General features: G+C 43.9%; 1 protein-coding gene across 2 annotated transcripts in view; it reads right to left on the reverse strand.

Moving 5' to 3' along the window:
• Positions 1-1391: 1391 nt before the first annotated feature.
• slc28a1 (solute carrier family 28 member 1) overlaps positions 1392-21468 on the reverse strand; it is a 78409-nt gene continuing 58332 nt past the window's right edge. For both annotated transcript variants that reach the window (XM_072281950.1, XM_072281952.1), the window contains exons 12-18: positions 19681-19811; positions 15199-15367; positions 12510-12707; positions 10501-10582; positions 6005-6103; positions 5175-5286; positions 1392-2035 (exon numbers count right to left, since the gene is read on the reverse strand). In XM_072281950.1, coding sequence (XP_072138051.1) covers positions 1906-2035; positions 5175-5286; positions 6005-6103; positions 10501-10582; positions 12510-12707; positions 15199-15367; positions 19681-19811 — 921 coding nt within the window. In that variant the 3' untranslated portion in view covers positions 1392-1905. The remainder of the gene's footprint in view (positions 2036-5174; positions 5287-6004; positions 6104-10500; positions 10583-12509; positions 12708-15198; positions 15368-19680; positions 19812-21468) is intronic.

Below are 21468 nucleotides of genomic sequence, written 5' to 3' on the forward strand. Positions count from 1 at the left end.
CGGCTTAGTCTGTCTGTGACTACAAGAAACTGCAGAGAGTTGTGGACGTAGCTCGGCACATCACAGAAACCAGCCTCTCCCCTCCACGGATGCTGCCTACACTTCTCCACTGCCTCAGTAAAGCGCCAACAAGACCCCCCCCCCCCGGCTCTGAATATTCTGTCTTCTCACCCTCCCCCCATCAGGCAGAAGATACAAAAGCCTGAAAACACATGCTACGAGGCTGAAAGACAGTTTCAATCCCACTGTGAAAAGACTGCTGTAAGAACAATCTCATAGTATAAAATGGTCTCCTGACCTCACAAGCTTCCTTGATATGGTCTTGCACATTATTGTCTGCCTGCACTGCACTTCTCCTGTGACTGTAACTTTATATTTTGCATGCTGTTATCATTTTCCATTTACTATCTGCACTGATACAATGAAACGATCTGTACAGGTAGCATACAAAACAATTATTCTCAATAGATGGGACAATAATTAACCAGTTCAGCCGACAGCCTGTACAGTATTTACTTCCTCTATCCCTTGCTGGCATAAGGCACTTCAATTTTCTCCTGTAGATTTTTGTGAATATTTACCATAACACATCACGATTTCTTTGCATCAAAACAATGATCACTGTTCAAAAAGTGCAGTACTTTAAGCCTTTTCATTAGACTTATAATGATAAGGGCAAACAACCGTCCGGATAATAAAACATTCTTACAGAGTGGAAGAATAGGAAGTTGTAGGTAGACGGTTCCAATCCAAAGTTGAGAAATCCACTCAGTGGCCACTTTATTAGGTACACCTGTACACCTGCTTGTTAATGCAAACATCTAATCAGCCAATCATGTGGCAGCAACTGAATTCACAAAAGCATGCAGGCATGGTCAAGAGGTTCAGTTGTTGTTTGGACCAAACATATCAATGGGAAGGAAATGCGATCTAAGTGACTTTGATTGTGGAATGATTGTTGGTACCAGACAGGGTGGTTTGAGTATCTCAGAAACTGCTGACCTGCTGAGATTTTCACGCTCAACAGTCTCCAGAGTTTATGGAGAATGGTGCAAAAAACAGGAAGAAACATCCAGTGAGTGGCAGTACTGTGGGCAAAAGCACTTTGTTGATGAGAGAGGTCAGAGGAGAATGGCCAGACTGGTTCATGCTGACAGGAAGTTGACAGTAACTCAAATAACCACACATTACAATAGTGGTGTGCAGAAGAGCATCTCTGAATGCACAACATGTCAATCCTTGAAGTGGATGGGCTACAAGCAGCAGAAGACCACAAACATAAACTCCGTGGCGACTTTATTAGTTTGAGGAGTATGTAATAAAGTGCCACTGTGTAGATGTCATTATTTTTCTAAATGTTTGAAGAGGGAAAAAAATACAGATTGAAAGAATTTAGCAAATCACATTTAATGTTCTTGTATAATAAACAGAAATGACCAAAGCAGTAGGCGTTCCTCCTCCAGGTCATCTGCTTGTGTTTCAACAGGAATGATCAAGTGGAAGTCGCAATCCCCACTGTTCTTCACTGTCACCATGTCAATCACATGTTTACCAGTAGCACAGCCCATTGGTCGTCAGCAATGATGTCGGCACCACAAACTGTGGTCAATTTTAATTTAGACTTTTCACTCCCTTCTTCCCACCACATGGCTAAATACTCGGAATGTGGTCACACTGTGATGATGTTGCAATATACAGTCAAGTTTGTTACACATAGGGAATAAAGGGAAATGTTCTACGAAGTGCATGTCTGTGGACACAATTAATTCATACAACAGCATGTGTACATGACAAAGCCAGCAACTCTATTCCTTGTTTTGTAGACAATTGGTTGGGGTAATCTCCATCTTTATAATAACATGGCAACTGGACAACAAATTTTTTAAAAATCTATTTACAAATTTGTTAGAAGTGTTGTTTACATGGTTCAATGTTGTTATACAGTTTGCAGCAGTTTTGAAAGAAAGAATAACTCTGATTGACTTTCAACCACTGTCCTTCAAAAACAATGGTTTGATTTCCGGTGGACACCACACTGTGGAAAGAAATGATAGTGGGATGGAATCAGTTCTGATGGATAATGTTATAGTGACAAATCAGATCACAAAGAATTATAGACCAACACATGAATAAACCAGTCAACAGTTTTCTAACCCCACACAATATTAACTCGTTGCTTAGGTAGAAACAATGATCTTCCTTTGATCAAGGCTTCTTTCTGCCATGTAATATTTAAATGGTCAGGTTATTTGTGGTGTTCAATAGGAATCAGATTGTTGTTTTGGGTGCATTGGGAGATGTGCAAAACTGTAAATCATGGGTCTTGAAATTGCTCACAATGATGCAGAAAGAAAGCAACAACAAAAGGCTGTTTTGGGAGGCGGCTGTCTGCATGGGACATAACAAACTGATCTAGATACCCACCCACAGGCTGAATTAAATGGGGAGGGAATGGAGATGAGTTAGTGGGCACTGGGTTCGGGTGTTTCGGTCTTCATTCTTATCACACTTTTACTTTAAACTTTTTTAGCACTATGATGTTGAGAAACATGAATAAAATACTTATTTTTTTACAATAAGACCATATTTCAAAAGCCAAATCTGTGTTGATTCATTCCAATGGAAGGAGTTGGAAATCTGTTAGAAGATGCGTGAAAGAGTGGGTTCAGCGAGTCATGTATCTTAAAAACAGCCGTACATTAAAATGTTAAATTCCACTGGTGTGTGAGTCAGAATTTTTTCCAGGTAAGCTCCCACTGGGGAGTGTTGGATGATGAATTACTGCCACACCTTCTTGGACTTCTTTCCCAATTGTTTGTGACTGAAGAGAATGTTAGTTCCATTAATAGACTAGAGAGCACTAGGTCACCCTCTGTCAACCGAGCTCGGTGACCGCACTGCTGAAAATGACTGGGATTTATCTTTTGCATGTTATTTTTGTGTAACTATCTACCATTCTCTGCAACATCTACAGAAGTTAAATCCTTCTGTTTGCGTCTTTCCATTCCCCAAATGCCCTGGCATTCCCTGCAGTCTTGCCTTATCTGAAACATCTCATAGACTCATAGAATAGTACAACCCAGTACAGGCCCTTCAGCCCACAATGTTGTGCTGACCCTCAAACCCTGCCTCCCATATAACCCTCCACCTTAAATTCCTCCATATACCTGTCTGGTAGTCTCTTAAACTTCACTAGTGTATCTGCCTCCACCACTGACTCAGGCAGTGCATTCCACGCACCAACCACTCTCTGAGTAAAAAACCTTCCTCGAATATCCCCCTTGAACTTCCCACCTTAAAGCCATGTCCTTATGTCTTGAGCAGTGGTGCCCTGGGGAAGAGGCGCTGGCTATCCACTCTATCTATTCCTCTTATTATCTTGTACACCTCTATCATGTCTCCTGTCATCCTCCTTCTCTCCAAAGAGTAAAGCCCTAGCTCCCTTAATCTCTGATCATAATGCATACTCTCTAAACCGGGCAGCATCCTGGTAAATCTCCTCTGTACCCTTTCCAATGCTTCCACATCCTTCCTATAGTGAGGCGACCAGAACTGGACACAGTACTCCAAGTGTGGCCTAACCAGAGTTTTATAGAGCTGCATCATTACATCGCGACTCTTAAACTCTTTCCCTCGACTTATGAAAGCTAACACCCCATAGCCTTTTTTATCCACCTGTGAGGCAACTTTCAGGGATCTGTGGACATGTACCCCCAGATCCCTCTGCTCCTCCACACTACCAAGTATCCTGCCATTTACTTTGTACCCTGCCTTGGAGTTTGTCCTTCCAAAGTGTACCACCTCACACTTCTCCAGGTTGAACTCCATCTGCCACTTCTCAGCCCACTTCTGCATCCTATCAATGTCTCTCTGCAATCTTCGACAATCCTCTACACTATCTACAACACCACCAACCTTTGTGTCTGATGGGGTGTGAGAAAAAACACTTCACTGTTTAGGCCCAAGGGCTTGAGCTGAGCAAATAACTGCTTGTAGCCAGCCTCCAGAGTAAACTTCCTGCTGAACTGGAAGGATAATTAAGAAGGGGGTGAAACTGTATAGAATTGACAACATAAAAATAAGCCATTTGGCCCTTCCAGTCTGAACCACAGTTTATGCTCCACTTAAGCCTCCGCCTATGTTTCTTTGAATCCATCAGCATAGTGAGGTGGCACTTCACCTGTCAAAGGCCAGGGTCATCTACTGCAGCAGAGGCTCCCTGTGAGGCCTTTGCTACGTCAATGAGACTCCATGTAATTTGGTGGAATCGCTTCACCGAGCACCTTCGCTTCATTTGCCACAAAAGGAGGGATTTCCCAGTCACCAGCCATTTCATTTGACTTCCCATTCTCTTTCTGACATGTCAGCCCATGGCCTCCTCTATGATGAGGCCACACTCAGGTTGGAGGAGCAACATTTCATCTTCCGTCTGGGTTCATGAAACTAGGTGAAGGGGAGACGGGTGCGTGGGGTTCACCAACCTGATGGCATGAACATCAATTTCTCTAACCTACAGTAATTTCTCCCCCTTCCCCCCTTCTCCTTTTCCATTCCACATTCTGGTTCCCCTCTCACCCCTTCTCCTCGCCATCCCATCACCTCCCTCTGGTACCCCGCTTCATTCCCTTTTTCCTATCGTCTGCTTTTCTCCCCTACCAGATTTATTCTTCCTCAGCATTTGACCTCTTCCACCTATTATCCTCCAACTTCTTACTTCATCCCTCCCTCACACAGACACCATCCCCCTCACCTGGTTGCATCTATCACGTGCCAGCTTGTATTCCTCAACCTTCCCCTCCTTCTTATTCTGGCATTCTTTCCTGATAAAGGGTCTCGCACAAAACATCGACTGCTTAGTCCCCTGAATCGATGCTGCTTGACTTCCTTTTTGTACTTTCGGCATTGTGTGTGAGTATAGCCTCATATTCCCTTCAATGAATCCACGCCATTCCCAACATCACCAAGTTCCATTGTCTCCCCACTTGGTATAAACAGTTTCTTCTGAATTCTATAACGGATTTCAAGTTGACTGTTTTATATTGGTGTTCTTTCAAAGTGGTCTTTGCTAAAGACATTGAAAAGCGGTGTAGAATGAGTATTTGCTTTGCTTTGATTTGATTTATCCATCTGCACGTCTCTAGCCACTTTCCTCTTTAAACAGCGATGGAACTCACCTGTCAAAGAGATCCTGACAGCAGTTTTGGAGGTTTGCACTTGTCCCATTAAAGGAGCTGCTATTGAGGTAACTTATGCAGTCCAAAGTCTCCCTGGGCACAAACAAAATCCCTACAAGACAGAAAGTAAAGATGAATCCTGCACCAAATAAGTAATCAGTTTTAACTCAGTTTTTTTTTCTCTCCACAGATGCTGCCTGACTTGCTAGTTATTTCCAACATTCTCTTTTAATTTTTCAGTCTTGGTCTGTCCTGTGTTTTGTGATATCACACCGCAGGAAATATTGTATCATTTCTTAATGCATGCATTACTAAATGACAATAAAAAGAGGACTGTGTGTCTTCATAATCTAATCTAATCTCATTCAGGTTTCCAGTAAATCCTTGTTTCTATTTCCAGCAGGAATTTTTTTCTTTCTCAGAGCCTTCAATCTGAAACATCAACTGTTTCTCTCTCCATACTTGTTATGTGGCCTGTTGAATGTATCCAACATTTCTATCCCGGCTTTTGTCTTTTCCCTCTCCTCTGTCCCCATTCCCCTCTCCCTCAGACAGATCAACTGTGATTAACAAACCTCCACAACCCTCCCACTCACTCTATCCCTTGTCCTTCTTGCTCTCTACCTTCCCACCCCACAGCTCAAAGCAGGTTTGACTTCCATCTAGTTCTGATGGTAGGTCATCGACCCAAAACCTCTTTCGACTCCACAGGTGCTGCCCACCCTGTATAGTATCTTTAGCATTTTGTCCTTTCTGTGAAATTTGATTTTCATTCCTTTTGTTTTGTCGGGTGGGGATAGACCTGCAGTGTGAAGTTCATGGCTGAATACCTGCGACGCATGCATTCACCAGCGAGGTGACGAACCCGGTGATGAGAGCTCGGATAACCACCTCCGCAAAGTCATTCTTGCGGTTTGGGGCCATGGCAGCTGCAGAGGGCAGGACAAGGGGATGGTGGAGAGAGCATGTGTAGAACACGTGAATTTACACCAAAGAACTTGGCATAATTACAGCACATTATAGAATTTTTAGTGATTTTTAAAGAATGGCCTCTGGTAATTAGATAATCAGCTTTAGTTATTTCTTTGAGGGATAAATATTGGCCAGGATATGAAAAGAACACTCTGTCTTTTTAAACAGTACAAGGCATCTTTTCTATTCAGCTAAGAGGACAGAGAGAGCCTTGGCTCATGTTCTGTCTGGGTAGCCTCCAACCTGAAGGGATGAACATCGATTTCTCTAACTTCTAGTAATTTCTCTCCCCTCCCTCCTTCCCTCTTCTTCCTTGCCCCAGACTGGATATCCACTCACCCCTTCTCTTCGCCTCACCCACCTTCTGGTCCTCCTCCTTCCCTTTCCTCCATGGTCCACTGCCCTCTCCTATTAGATTTCTTCTTCTTCAGCCCTTTACCTTTTCCACCTGTCTCCTCCCTGCTTCCTACTTCATACCCCCTCCTTCACCCACCCATCTCACCTAGCCTCCAACTTGTGCTCCTCCCCCTCCCCCCACCCTCTTGTTCTGGCTCCTTCCCCCTTCCCTTCCAGTCCTGATGAGGGGTCGTGGCCTGAAATGCTGACTGTTTTTCGCTCTCCGCAGGTGCGCTTGACCTGCTGAGTTCCTCCATCATTTTGTGTGTATTGCTTGATTTAAAGTATCATCCGGAAAACATCTCTGACAAGGTCTTGACCTGAAACGTCAACTCTTCATTTCCCTCCATAGATGCTGCCTGACCTGCTGAGTTCTTCCTGGTATTTTGTGTGTTGCTACAAATTTACATTATCTGCTATCCCTCTTGTGTCTCCACTCTTACAGCATAGTGTGACCTTGGCACTCTTTATAAGATTCTTTTTTTTGGAGCAAGGCCATCATTTATTGCAAGTCTCTACTTGCCCCTGAGAAAGATAGCTACCTTCTCGAACCACCGCAGTCCTTCTGGTGTTGTTAAGGAGAGTGTTTCAGGATTTAGACCTAGTGGCAAAGAATGACCAACAATATATTTCCAAGTGACAATGTTGAGTGACTTGAAGGGCAACCTACAAGTGGTGGGGTCATCAGACCATATTGCCAGGTTCAAAGGAGGTTCATGAAAATGATTCCAGGATTCAATGGCTTGTCATATGAAGAGTGTTTGATGGCCCTGGCCTGTATGCACTAGAATTCAGAAGAATGACCTTATTGAAACCTATCGAATGTGAAAGGCCTTGATAGAATGGATGTGGAGATGTTTCCTATGGTGGGAGAACATAGGACCAGAGGACACAGCCTCAGAATAGAAGAGTGTCTGGAGATGAGGAGGAATTTCTTTATCCAGAGAGTAGTGGATCTGTGGAATTTGTTGCCACAGGTAGCTGTAGAGGCCAAGTGATTACATATATTTAAGGCAGCGGTTGATAGAGTTTTGATTGGTCAGGGCATGGAGGGATATGGAAAGAAGGCAGGAAATGGGGGCTGAGAGGGAAAATTGGATTAGCCATGATGAAATGGCAGAGCAGACTGGATGGGCCAAAATGGCCGAATTCTGCTTCTATATCTTCAGCTTGTATTGTCTTTCTTGGCAGTAGATGTCATGGACTTGGGAGGGTGAGTAATGGCAGTGGAATTTATAGTTGGAGAGTCATTGAGAGATTCAGTTTAGAATCAGACCCTTGGGCTCATTGAGTTTGTGCCAAATATCAAGTTCCCATTTTTACACTAATCCCATTTCATCCCACATTCCCATCAACACCACCCCCCCCCCACAGATTCTACCTTACACCTACACAGAAGGGGCAATTTACAGTGGCCAAGTAACCTATCAGCTTGCACAGTTTTGGAATGTGGGAGGAAACTGGAACTCCCAGAGCAGTCGACTGGGAAGATGCAAACTTTGGCCAGACTGCACCAGGACAGGTGGTGCACACCGTGGCCAATGTGTGCCAGCAGTGGAGGAAATTAATTTTTATGATGATAGACGGGATGCGGCTCAGGTGAGCTGCTTTAGTCCTGGATGGTGTAGTACTCACTGAGAGTTGTACTTGTGTAGGGGAATGTATTTCATCAAGGTCAGTGTTATTTGTCACATGTACGTGGAAGCATTAAAACATAAAATGAAATGTGCTGTTTGCATCAACGACTAAATCAGAAAGTAATATTAATGGGAAGACTCTTAGCAGTGTGGAGGATCTGAGAGAACTTGGGGTCTGTGTCAACAGGACACTTAAAGCTGCTGTGCTGGTTGACAGTGTTGTTAAGAAGGTGTATGGTGTGTTAGCCTTCATTAACCATGGGATTGAGTTCAAGAGCTGAGAGGTAATGTTACAGCTAAATAAGATCTTGGTCAGACCTCACTTGGAGTACTGTGTTTAGTTCTGCTCACCTCACTACAGGAAGGATGTGGATACTATAGAGGAGTGCAGGGGAGATTTACAAGGATATTGCCTGGATTGGAGGGCGTACTTTATGAGGATAGGTTGAGTGACTTGGCCTTATTTCCTTGGAGTGATGGAGGATGAGAGGTGACTGATAGAGGCGTATGAGATGATGAGGAGCATTGATCATGTGGATAGCCAGAGGCTTTTTCCCAGGACTGAAACGGCTAACACAAGGGGGTATAGTTTTAAGGTGCTTGGAAACAGGTATTGAGGGGATGTCAGAGGTAAGTTTTTCACACAGAGCGGTGGGTACATGGAATGCAGTGCTGGTGATGGTGGTGGAGGCGGATACAATAGGGTCTTTTAAGAGTCTCTTAGGTACATGGAGCTTAGAAAACTAGAGGGATGTGCGCTAAGGAAATTCTAGGCAGTTTTTAGAGTAGGCTACATGTCAGCCCAGCATTGTGGGCCAAAGGACCTGTAATATGTTGTAGATTTCTATGTTTTATGTTCTATGACCAATGTAGTTCGTCATATGCTGGGGGATAATCTGCACATGTCGCTAAGCTTTTGGCGCCAACATATCATGCCTACAACTTACTAACCCCAGCTTATATGTCTTTGGAATGTGTGAGGATGCCAGAGCATGCAGAGGAAAAGCATTATACTAACTTCTAAGCTCTCATGCTTCCCTACAAGGAACATACCCAGTTCCTGAGAGTGGACAGCACATGGAAGTGAGTCACTCACTGCAGGATATCCAGTCTGACTGCTCTTGTAGCATGGTGTTTATATGGCTGGTAGTGTTGTTGCTGGTCAATGCTTGGGGGAGTTGATGATGTCATATTGTACTTCAGGGAAAAGTGTTGGACACAGTAATTACTTGGCCCTTCTGTAGTACGAGTGTTACGTGGTATTTTCCAGCCACGCGTGGACATTGTCCAAGTCCTGCTACATACACGAATTGGACCGCTTCATTCCTGAGGAGTTGCGAATGGAATTGAACTGTTGAGTTGGCTTGAGTTAACTGCTCAGGTTTACAGAGTGGAACATTAGTCTACGAGCTACTGATTCGGAGATGGACATTTCACACTGGGAATATTGACACTTGATCTTCTACATAATTCTTTTATTGAATCTAAAAGGATGGTGTTGCTATACTAAAAGAAATTTAAATCAGTTCCATTCCCGAAGAAGCCCTTTGCCAAGTTCGAGCAAGTCGAAGCCCTTTCTACTGTTCACCTTCAAGGCTCAAACTTAAAATTTGGGCCACATCCCAAACAGGTGCCACATTGAGGGGTGTTATATTTTGGATGAGAGTTTTAATCAAGGTTCCTTGTTCCATCAAGCTGGATGTAAGTGATCCCATGACACTGTGTAAAAGGGAGCAGAGAGTTTCTCCTGGTATCTTGGCCAACATTTCTTACTCTGATTACAATAGCAATAGATAACCTGGCCATTACTGTTTGCCTTGTGTAAATCAAACACTATTACGCCATTCCTTAGTGATAGCAGTTCATGTCAGCTTCCAACAGCAGACTCCCAACAGATCCATTTTCACTCCTTATTTCCCTGTATCCCAGCAACATGTTCTTCCAACAAATCCATTAGCTCCCCAGTGACACATTCTTGCCACTTCCACCTGTTCCATGAACATGGTGTCTGCAAATCAGCCACATCTTATCCAGGGGCCACCCATGGAAATTGTCTGTGGGTGAAGAAGCCCAACCAGGAGGGAAAATACATCTGTTGGGCTTACGTGGAAAGAAAGAGAACTTTCACAAGCTCTGCTACAACCTCAGATTGCCCCAAAGCAATTGAATTGGACAGAAATTAAGACTATTAGAACAAAGAAGTTTAAGGTAAAATATGCGAGCATGGTTTGATGATGCAATTTAGAGCAGCTAAAGCTTACAGAAGATTGACTTGTTACATTGAGGAGCCATAAGCACATAGACAGTGACTGGCTACTTACAGAGTCCTCCGAGCGTGATACCGATTGAAGAGAAGTTAGCAAAGCCACAAAGGGCATATGTGGATATTGTTTCTGCTCTGAGCTACAAAAATAAAAAAGGAATCAAACCTTCTCCATTCACCGCTTTGATTTCTTAGAACAGGGGTTCCCAACCTGAGGTCCATGGACCCCTCAGTTAATAGTAGGCATCCATGGCAAAAAATGGTTGGGATCCTCTGGTTTAGATGTTCTAATTAAAGTTCCTACTTAGTTACAGAGTCATACACCACAGGCCCTTCTGCCCACCTTGTCTGTACCAGTCTTCAAGTACCGACCTACACTAATCTTATTTACCAATACTTGGTCTGTAACTTCTGTGCCTCAGTGACTCAAGTACCCATCCAAATGTCGTGAGATTTCCTGCCTTCAACAGCTCCTCAGGCAGATTCCAATCAGGCTCTGCATAAAAGCTTTCCTCCTCAGTTCCTCCCACCAACATCACCCTTACCCTAAAGCTTTAGTTTTAACCATGTGTTTGAATGAATGTCACTTTTAATTTAACAATACATGCTGCTTACATTTTGGGTAATAGGGTTTGCGGCGATTTGGATCTGAGCCAAGTAACCCGAATACAAATTCAGCCTGGACTGAAGTGTTACCAACATGTTGAAACTAAATGAAACTTCATCTGGTCTCCTCACTGGAAGTCACCGTGCAAAACGACTGGGTGATCTGACACCCACGCCACGGTGAAGAGGCACACGAGCTCTGGGAATTACATGGTCACACCACAAGTAGATGATTAATATTATAACTTTGCTACAGTTATATTCCGGTTATTGATGTTACAATGATAAAAAAGCTGCATGCTAATATGTTTTTGAGAACTCCTGCACAGGCTCAAATTGGCTAAGGTATTGGCTAAGCCTGATATGGAGGCTCCAATGCACAGGAATACAAAAGGCTGCAGATGGTTAGACACCCAGATGGTTGTACAGCCACAACCATCCCCACCATCAGGGGCATCTTCAATAGTTGGTGCCTTAGGGTTAGCGTTAGGGTGGTTTCCTTCACCGAGGGCCACCACCATCTGGGACACGGAGGTTACTATGGTGAAGAGGTACTGAATCCACACTCAATGTTTTAGAAGCATTTTCATCCCCACCACTGTTATATTTCTGAAAGGCCCACAAATCCATTAGTACTACCTTATTATTCCTTTTTAACATTATTCCTCAAGACCTACAGGGGCACCACTGAGAGCATACTGATTGGCTGTATCACCGCCTGGTACAGGAACTGCACCGATCTTGATTGCTGGGTGCTGCGGAGAGTGTTATAGACAGCCCAGCACATCTATGGATGTGAGCTTCCCTCCATTGAGGACATATACAGCAGCAGGTGTGTAAAGAAGGCCTGGAAGACCATCGGGGACACCAATCACCCCAACCATAAAGTCTTTCAGCTGCTTCTGTCTGGCAAACAGTACCGCAGAATTAAAGCCAGGACCAACAGGCTACGGGACAGCTTCTTTCTACAAGCCATTAGACGTTCAAATTCAAATATCCGTACATTGTGATGGAGTCATAATGCAAAGATTTTTACTCCTTCACATTGTGGGATGGATGTAAGATTTAAATAAATTCTAATTCTAATTGTAATTATTTCTGTAATTTACAATAATTTTACGTCTCTGCACTAAAATGCCACTGAAAAACAACAAATTTCATGTCATATACGGTAGTCAGTGATAACAAGTCTGCTTCTGATTCTAGTTGCCCACCCCTCCATCACCAGGTACCCATACTCTCCCTACTTCCCAAAACTTTCACCCTTTAGTAAACTTCCCACCATCATTGTCATTGCATTAAAGAAGTTATGTTAGGATTGGCGGGCACCTTGAGTTAATGTGACCTCCTGGAGGCAGATCCATGAGATGAAGTTTTCCTCAACCTGTTGGGTGTCAACAACTCCTTGGGGCCTGGCTACTTGTTGGCTGAAATTTAACATTGCACATGGTCCATACTCACTGAAATCCACTGCTTTCGGCCATCAATAAATTCAGGTACACCTGCCAAACGTTTGGTCTTGTACTCGGCAAGATGCTGGTAAGCCACAAACTCGTTGAGAAAGAGTTTGGTTCCAATCAACTCAGCCACAAGGAAGGAGTCGTTCCACTCTGCTCCCATTATGAAGGCGATTGGCATGAAGATGTAGGAGCAAATGTTCTGCATAAACAGTACAAAACAGTCCTCACTAAAGTGTCCCACATCCTGAGCCAGCGACTCTAACTAAGAGAGTTCACAGTTCATTTAGGGGAAGTGGTCTTCCTGGTTTAAAGCAGAACTGACTGGTGACTTATCAGGGATGGCTGTGGCTCTCTTCTTCAGAAAAGTGGCAGTGGGAAGCCTTTGAAGTTCTGAAAAAGTTTGATAGAGTAGATGAAAGAAGCTGCTCCCACTTGGAGGAAGCCTGTGAGGCAGTAAATAAAAATGCAGGAGGGATTTCAGGAATGGACTCTTAACCAAAAGGCTGAGCGAGCTAGGACTTTTCTCTTTGGAGCAAAGGAGGATGAGAAGCAACCTAATAGAGGTGTATGAGATTATACGATGCATACATAGAGCGGACGGCCAGCATCTTTTTCCCTGGGCAACAATGACTAATGACTAATATCAGGGGACATCCCTTCATGGGGAGCAGAGGAAGGTTTAGGAAGAGATGTCAGAGGTATGGTATTTTACACAGAGAGTGGTAATTGTCTGACGGTGGTGGTGAATGCTGATAAACTGGGAACATTTAAGGGACTGTTGCATAGGAACATGGATGAAAGAAAAATGGAGGGTTTTAGGCTATGTAGGAGGGAAGGGTTGATTGTGGTGTAGATTGAAAGGTTGGCACAATATTCTGTGTTGTACTGTTCTACGTTCTGTGTTCCAATGAGTGATTAGGAAGTGCAACTCGCTGCCACTGGGGGAGGGTGAAGCCAGTATAACGGATGCATCTGGGAGAGAGGTACAGTGGATAACACTGAAGTAGGAATGGCACTGGGATGCCAGAGTGCTTATAGCACGTACCACTGAATGGGATCATATGGGCATTAGCCTGGCACTTAGGGCAGCATGGTAGGGTAGCAGTTGGTTTAACGCTGTGACAATGCCAACAACCCAGATCGAATACCCCCGCTGTTGGTAAGGAGTTTGTATGTTCTCCCCGTGACCACGTGGGTTGCCTCTGGGTGCTCTGGTTTCCTCTCACATTCCAAAGATGTACACCTTTGGTAGTTTAATTGGTCACATGGGTGTAATTGAGTGGCACAGGCTCTTTGGGCTGGAAGGTGCATGTCACAGTGCTGTCTCTCTAAATAAATAAATAAGAAATAGCAGCAGGTAATGCTTGTAGTGCTCATGACTCTGCTTTCCTGTTCAGTAAGATGTCATCCTTTATATCTTTAATTTCCAAAAGAAATCAGGAATTAGAGTCATGCACTTCAGAAACAGGCCCTTCGGCCCAACTCATCCAGGCTGACCAAGTTGCTCAACTGAGCCAGACCCACTTTTCTGAGTTGGCCCTTATCCCTTTGAATCTTTCCTATCCAGGTGCATGTCCTTTTTAAATCTGTTGTGTCTAATGTGACATGGGTAACGAATGTTGTGGCTCATGTGACGTAGTGTGCACCCTTTCAGAGAATGTAGCATGTGAACAATTGCTCTGTGAATGCACTGCAACCAGTAGTCTGAAACAAGGTTCTAGAAAGTCAGTCAATGGGAGGGTCCTTGGGAGCGTTGCAGAATAGAGGAACCTAGGAGTACATGTACATGGTTCACTGAAAGTGCATTGCAAGTAGACAGGCTGGTGAAGGCTTCTTGGCATGCTGCCCTTTATCATTCAAGGCATCCAGCATGGAAGTTGGGTTGTTACTGTATATTGAGCTGTACAAGACGTTAGTGAGGACATATTTGGAATAATGTGTTCAGTTTGATTACCCTGCTATAGGAAAGATGCTATCAAGCTGGAAAGAGTGCAAAGAATACTTACGAGGATGTTGCCGGGACTTGAGGGACTGAGTTACGGAGAGTTCTTTCATTGGACAGTAGAATGAGTAGTGATCTTATAGAAATGTACAAAAAATGATGAGGGGCATAGGTATGGTGAATGCACATAGTCTTTTTCCCAGGATTGGGGAATCAAAAATACAGGGTATAGGTTTAGGATGAAAAGGGAGAGATTTAGTTGGAACCTGAAGGGCAACTTTTTCACCTAAAGCAGGGGTTCCCAACCTTTTTAATGCCATGGACACCTACCATTAACCAAGGACTATGTGGATCTCAGGTTGGGAACCCCTGCCCTAAAGGGTGGTCTTTATGTGGAATGAGCTGCCAGAGGAAGTGGTTGAGAGAGGGTTGTACATTATCAACATTTAGAAAGCTGGTTGGACAGGTACACGGATAGAGAAAGCTTGGAGGGTTAAGGGCCAAATACAGGGCAAGTGGGACTAGATTAGATGGGAATCTTGGTCAGCATAGACCAGTTGGGCTGAAGGGCCTGCTTATGTGGTGGGTCAGTTTACTGTGTGTCTCCATTACTTGCTGCAGCTGTGTTCCCATCGGTTTGGACTGAGTGAATTTGTCGCTCTGTGACATGTGGTCGAAGGCCGAGTCTGTGTGGGCGGACCAGTCAGATTCATTGTCAGATGGCCTTAGGTGGAAGGTTGGACCATACCTGGAAACTGAGCTGGGGATAGTCCACCATTCCTCCAAACCAGGAGAGTGCTGCATTCAAAAACGCCAGAATAGCTAAAAATGCAAGTAGGTTCACAGCAATGTTAGCAATCAGACCAACAGAGGCAGAGGCACCATTACTTGCAGCTTCTAGAACATTCTGTTCTTCACTGAAGAGGAATAAATAAGAAAAAAATGGTTACTCTCATTTTAGATTAAAGAGCATAGAAAATGAAACAATGGAAAATCGGTAAATTGAAAGGAATTTCTTCGGCCTTTCATAATGATACTAGCCACTGTTAGACTCGGTTCCTTTCCCTTTCTCTGGGGCCCTTTCTTTAGTCCTCACACCTCAAATCTACAGCTTCAGTTCTGTCGAGCCTCTTGGCAACACTTAGTATGTTATTGGGCTTGGATTTTACAATTTCTAACTAATAAAACCCAAAGCAACATCAAGAAATGAAACACAAGAGGCTGCAGATGTTGGAATCTGAACACGTAATTTGCTGTAGATTGGGCAGTATCAGTGGGGGGAAGGAGGGTCAAAACCCTGTATCAGTCTTGATGCAAGGTTTCATCCCCAAACACTGGCAACTTCTTTCATCTCATGGATGCTCCCTGACTCACTGAGCTTCTGCAGCAGGTTGTAACACCAGCAAAGGTCTAAAATACAAATAGAAACGTTGAGCAGTTCAGGCGTGCCTTCCACTGATGGAAAGAGTTTCAGTCAGGCTGTCTGCTCCTCTCATTATTAAACTCAGAGTGAGTTGACTCTGAGCTGGGAAGGTGTTTTAACTAAAATAAAAGAAAAGAAAATGCTGGAAACACTCAGCAGGTCAGATAGTATCTGTAGAGAGAGATTTAAATTTGAAGCCAAAGACAATCCATTGGAATATGTAGACTGAGCCTTTAGTCTATTTCTTTTTCTTCAGAGACTAAGTACTTCAGCATTTCCTGTTTTTATTTCCATCTTCCAGCGTCTGAGCTTCTTCCTTGATTTCTTCTGGGCGCCTCCTCTACTTAGGAAGCTGCTGCTTGAGCCAGTAAGCGAATAGCAAGTCCGCAAACTTGGTTTTAACTCCAGTGCTGGAGAGAGCACGTTGAAATCTCCTCCCTATTGTTAACTTAAAGCTGTATTAGCCAGGTGCAAGGTGAAAGCTTATGGTCTGGAAATCGGTCTTCAGAGTACCTTCATTGCAGTTAAACACCAAGTACTCTGTCTTTTTAGCGTTTAGGTGAAGTCCACCTTTATTGCACTCAATTTCCACTTTTGTCAGTAGATGCTGTGCTTCCTCTATCTGGTCAGAGAGCAGGACTATGTCATCTGCAAAATCGAGATCTGTGAGTGTAACTGCTCTGACCCTTTTGGTTCACCCTGGTTTTATGGTAAAACCGAGCTTGTCATGATCTTTGGTAGCTTGATGCAGAGCGTAATCAAGGACGATTATAAAGATGTAGGGTGCCAGAGTGTCTCCTTGCAGCACACCAGCTAGGAGCTCGAACACTGCTGTTTCTCCGTCTGGTGATATAGCTTTCGCCATGGTCTTGATATAGCTGGACTCTGTTGCTCTCAGTAGATGGTCTGGCACTCCGTGAGCTTTCAGGATCTTCAGCATTTTACCTTGGTGAATGGAGTCAAAAGCTTTGCGAAAATCGATGTAAGTAAGCATGGCTGGTAGGTTGTTCTTCTTGACTTCCTCGATGATCCTACAGAGAGCAAGTATTTGCGCTTCTGCTGAAAACCATTCTGATTGAATCTTAGCTTAGGGTCAATGGCGGTGTGAATCCTGTTCAAAATCATCCGATTGTATAACTTTGCTAAGATGCAGGTCAAGCTGATACCGCGGTAGTTATCTGTCTTCATGAGGGATCCACACTTGGGGACTGGGATAACGTTTGAGAGTGACCATTGTTCTGGTTTGTCGCCTTTCATCAGTGCCGTATTACATATGTCCAGCAAGATGTCGTCCAGGTCGCAGTTCTTCAGGACATCTGGTTGTGTCCCATCTGGTCCAGCGCTCCCGCCCTGTTTGAGTGCATATTTGGCCTTCTTCAGTTCCTCAATGGTGAATAGGCTGTCATCGATATCAACGTGGGTATGTCCTCTTCTTCTTCTGATATCATTGGAGGGCTTCCCAGCAGGCTCTTAAAGTGGGTAAACCATGTATAGACATGGTCCTCTGCTGTTTTACCACTTATTTGACCTGATGGGGACTTCTTCTGTCTACTGATCTCATTGACTAGGTGCCATGCTTCTCCATGCTGCATGTCTTCATTAGCATCCTCTATCTCTCTAATCCTCTCAGCTAGTTCCTCTTCCTTCAGTCGGTCATCAGTGGCAAAGAGATTCTTCTTTGCTGTCTTGAACTTGTCTCTTAGCTCTTCTGTTTCGCTCCTTCTAAGTTCGGCATGACAAGCATTGACCACACTTCTTGCTGCGACGATGTCAGGATGTTTCGAGATCCAGCTCTTCTTGATTCGCTTCACAGTAGGCAAACTCTTTGTTGTTTCTATGTGTGCATCTATGAGCCATTGATAGCGGTTGGTGGCAGTCTCTTCCTCCCCGCTTTCCAGTGGGCCGAAGCGATTTCTCACCTCCACTGTGTACTGGGCTTGAAGAATAGGTTGTGAGGAGAATGCCTTCCAGTCTATCTTCTCCTTGGGACCTGTGGCTTTGGGTTGCCGCAGGCTCAGCCTCACTTGCATTGACACTACTCTGTAGTCAGAACTGACCGAGTTGAAAGCGCTGTAGGCTTCTGTGTTGATCACACAATTACGCCATTTTGTTCTTACGAGGATGTAATCGAGCTGTTTCCTGTAGATGGAGGCTCTGTTTTCATATGTCCACAGTTTACCAGCTCGCTTCTTGAATTGTGTGTTGGTGGCAATGAGACTGTGTTCCTGGATGAAATCAACTAGATATTGTCCATTTCTGTTGGTGAAGTCTTGGTATAAGTATGGAACATCTTCCAGTCCGACCTGGGCATTAAAATCGCTGAGCACAGCCAGGAAGTTATGTGCCAGTATTGAAGTGACAGCTTCGTGAAGTTTACTGTAGAAGGCCTCCACCTCCTTCTCCTCGCTGCAGTTGTGCGGGGAATAACAGATGATGACAGAAGTCACCGGGTTTCCGTCGAATTCCGCAGTAAGGATTCTGTCACTGACTGAGACGACGCCCCTCAGTGCCTTCTTCGCCTTGCAGTTCAACATCAGCCCTACTCCACCTTGTGCTGACATCGTCGTCGGCTCTCCCCATGCGGATGAGGTGATGAGGTGCATCCCCTCTACCTCGGTGAATCTTATCTCTTTGTCAGGGTGTACATGACGGTGTTCTTGGATCCCCAGGATGGAGATCTTGTAGCTGCTTGCCAGTGATGCCAACTCTGTGCATGGAGGCAAGAGGCGGATGGTGTTTGCCTTGAAGGTTGAGACGATTGTTTTTACCTTACAACGCAAAAGAGGCACAGTTCGCTCAGCTCCCTTGTCAGACTCAACCCTCCCCGTGGGGTTTGAGGTTGCACCTTCATACTGCCTGTCTAGGCCAGGGTCTGGGCGTTCCGCAGAGTTCCTGAGCACTCCCAGCTCTGGAAGTATAGGGTTTGTTGGCTTGTCTGTCATCATAATGCCTTACGAAGCGCGAAACGAAAGACTGTGTGGCGCGCCACTCCTCACACAGACAGTAGGTAGCCGTTGACTCACAAAGAGTTCATCCACCCTTTGACAGGTTTTGTTTTCAGTCCTGCTGGGTGCCTACACACCCTCCTCCCTGGTTAACCGAAGTGCACCAGGGGGTGTGCCAGTTGAGCTGCCGACAATCTGACCCGAGACAGGTAGTACAGGTAATATGAGGATAGGCCCATTCTGGTTAACCTCTCCAGTTTAACCCAGATTCCTATTTGTGGTTTTCTTTGGGCTCATGGACGGTGGGTGGAATTTCTGCAGAGGGTTTTTCTCATGTCCCACTTTGACATCAATAGGAAAGGAGCATTATACAATCACATTAAGGTGATAAGTCAGGAGAATCCCTGCAGCAATCTTACTCTGAGGTGTCTTGACTTTAAACCATGTCAGGCAGCCTGGACTTGGTTTAATGTCTTTCTTTCTTTTTAAATCTTTTTATTAATTTTTCAAAATTATAAACTCAATAACAAAGTTGGTACAAAGAGATTGGAAAAATGTTCATCAGCATATATAAAATGAATTTTAAGTAACATAGATATAAAAGACTTCCAAATTCATAATAAGATTAAACATTAAAAAAGAAATAAAAAGAAAAAAAAATATATAAACAAAAAAAACCCCAAAAGAAAAAGAGAAAAAAAACCCAAGAAAAAAAAAACAGGGCTAGACCAGGTTTAATGTCAAGAATTAAACCTATAGCCCACTCCATCCTAAACCTGGTATTGTGATGTGTTATTCTGGAGGATTTTGATCATGAAATGAAGGTTCTGAGCACATTCAGTGCAGGGCTGATCTTACATACCTCTTATCAAGTTTTATTCCCTCTTCGGTCTTGAACTTGGATTCTTCCAGCTCAGGGTAGCTGAGTTTTGAAAGGGCGAGTGCACATGGTGCTGCCATCACAGAGGCTGCAATCAGATTGGATGCATTAATCTGGAATACAAGGTGAGAATGTCAGCTGACTGAAGCAGTTAATCGAGAAGAGCAACTAACATAAAAAAGTCCAAGGCAATTTCTTGGAAGATATGTTCTAGGATAATTCTTCACACATGAGAAGTATTTATTAACTCTCCAAAACTTTATGTTCACAAGTATATCCATGAGTACCTTACTATTCAATGTTACAAAGTTTGGTGCTACCCACAGTATATCCAAGGGACCTCCTGGGAAGTTGAACCCTTAGCCAGATGAGGGTAATTAAGTAGATCTACTTGGGAGTTCTGCAGACTCCACAAGGAATTCCTGTATTTGGAGGCAGAGAATGAAATTGCCCTTTGGGTCTCTTTTAAATCTTCCTCTCACTTTAAACCTGTGCCCACTAGTTTTTGAGTCCCTCTCCCTTGGAAAAAGACTGAGTACAATTGCCCTACCTATGACTTTTATGAGGCCATAACATCACCCCTGACTCTCCCGTGCTCCAAGAACAATAGTCCTTGTTGCGACTACATGTGAGCTGGAATGTTGTCTTGGTATATGAGCAAATACCACATCCCCAACTCTTGCACTCTATAACAAATACACACAGGAATAAAAAGTGTTAAAGCTCTTACAAGCTCATTTGATTGATTGTTTTATAATATCCCTATCATCCTTTTCCTCTTGTGATCCTAATTCATATTAATGACAGTAATTTGGAGAGATGGAATCATGGAAACAACTCGATCATACCAACCAACACGACCATCCAGGCTAATCCCATTTGCCCAAGTTTGTCCTGTATCTCTTTAAAACTTCCCTATCCATCTCTTCATTTCTGTAGAAAAATTTGCCAAGAATAATCATGGTCATGGAAAGACCATGATCACCCACGTCATACGACACAGCAGATAAGGAACAAACGGTCTCTTAAAACTACTACAACTACAACTACTTTCTCTGGCACCTCTTTCCTATGCACACCACCCTCTGCATGATGAAGTTGCTCCTCGGGGTAATTAAGTAGATTTACTTGCGAGTTGGGAAGAATTCTGCAGACTCCACAAGGAATTCCTGCATTTGGAAGCAGAGAATGGGCTTTTTTAAAGGATATGTCATGAAGAAGCTACTCTCAGGCCCCTTTTAAACCTTTCCTCTCGCACCTTAAACCTGTGTCCTCTAGTCTTTGAGTCACTTTCTCTAGGTAAAAAGGTGGTGTGCGATCATCCTATTTATGGTCCTTATGATTTTACAGACCTCTGTATGGTCACCCCTCTGTGTCCTATGCTCAAAGGAATAGAAAGCAAGCCTCCCCAGCCCCTAGCTATAACTTAGGCCCTTGAATTCTGGTAACATTTTCACAAATCTTCTCTGCATTTATGTATCGTTAGCAAGAATCATTTTGTTTTACAGTCATCAGAAATAGTAGTGAGCGGTGAGTGGTGGGGAAATAAGTACTCTAATGAACAGCCCATAGGTAAAATAATAATCTACCCTCCTAGTTGGATGTGGGGCTATCCAACCTTTCATGTCTGTTCTTTCATTTAAATTTTGACCAGACTAATTAATCTTAAAATACTCATTCACTGTCTACCTGCCTTTATTTCCTAACCCTTTGCATCAGGAACCAAGAAGCTACGCAGTTTTGACCTGTGGAATTGAACATGTTTTTGGG

This window comes from Mobula birostris, chromosome 18 (genome assembly GCF_030028105.1).
Source record: "Mobula birostris isolate sMobBir1 chromosome 18, sMobBir1.hap1, whole genome shotgun sequence".
NCBI lineage: Eukaryota > Metazoa > Chordata > Chondrichthyes > Myliobatiformes > Myliobatidae > Mobula > Mobula birostris.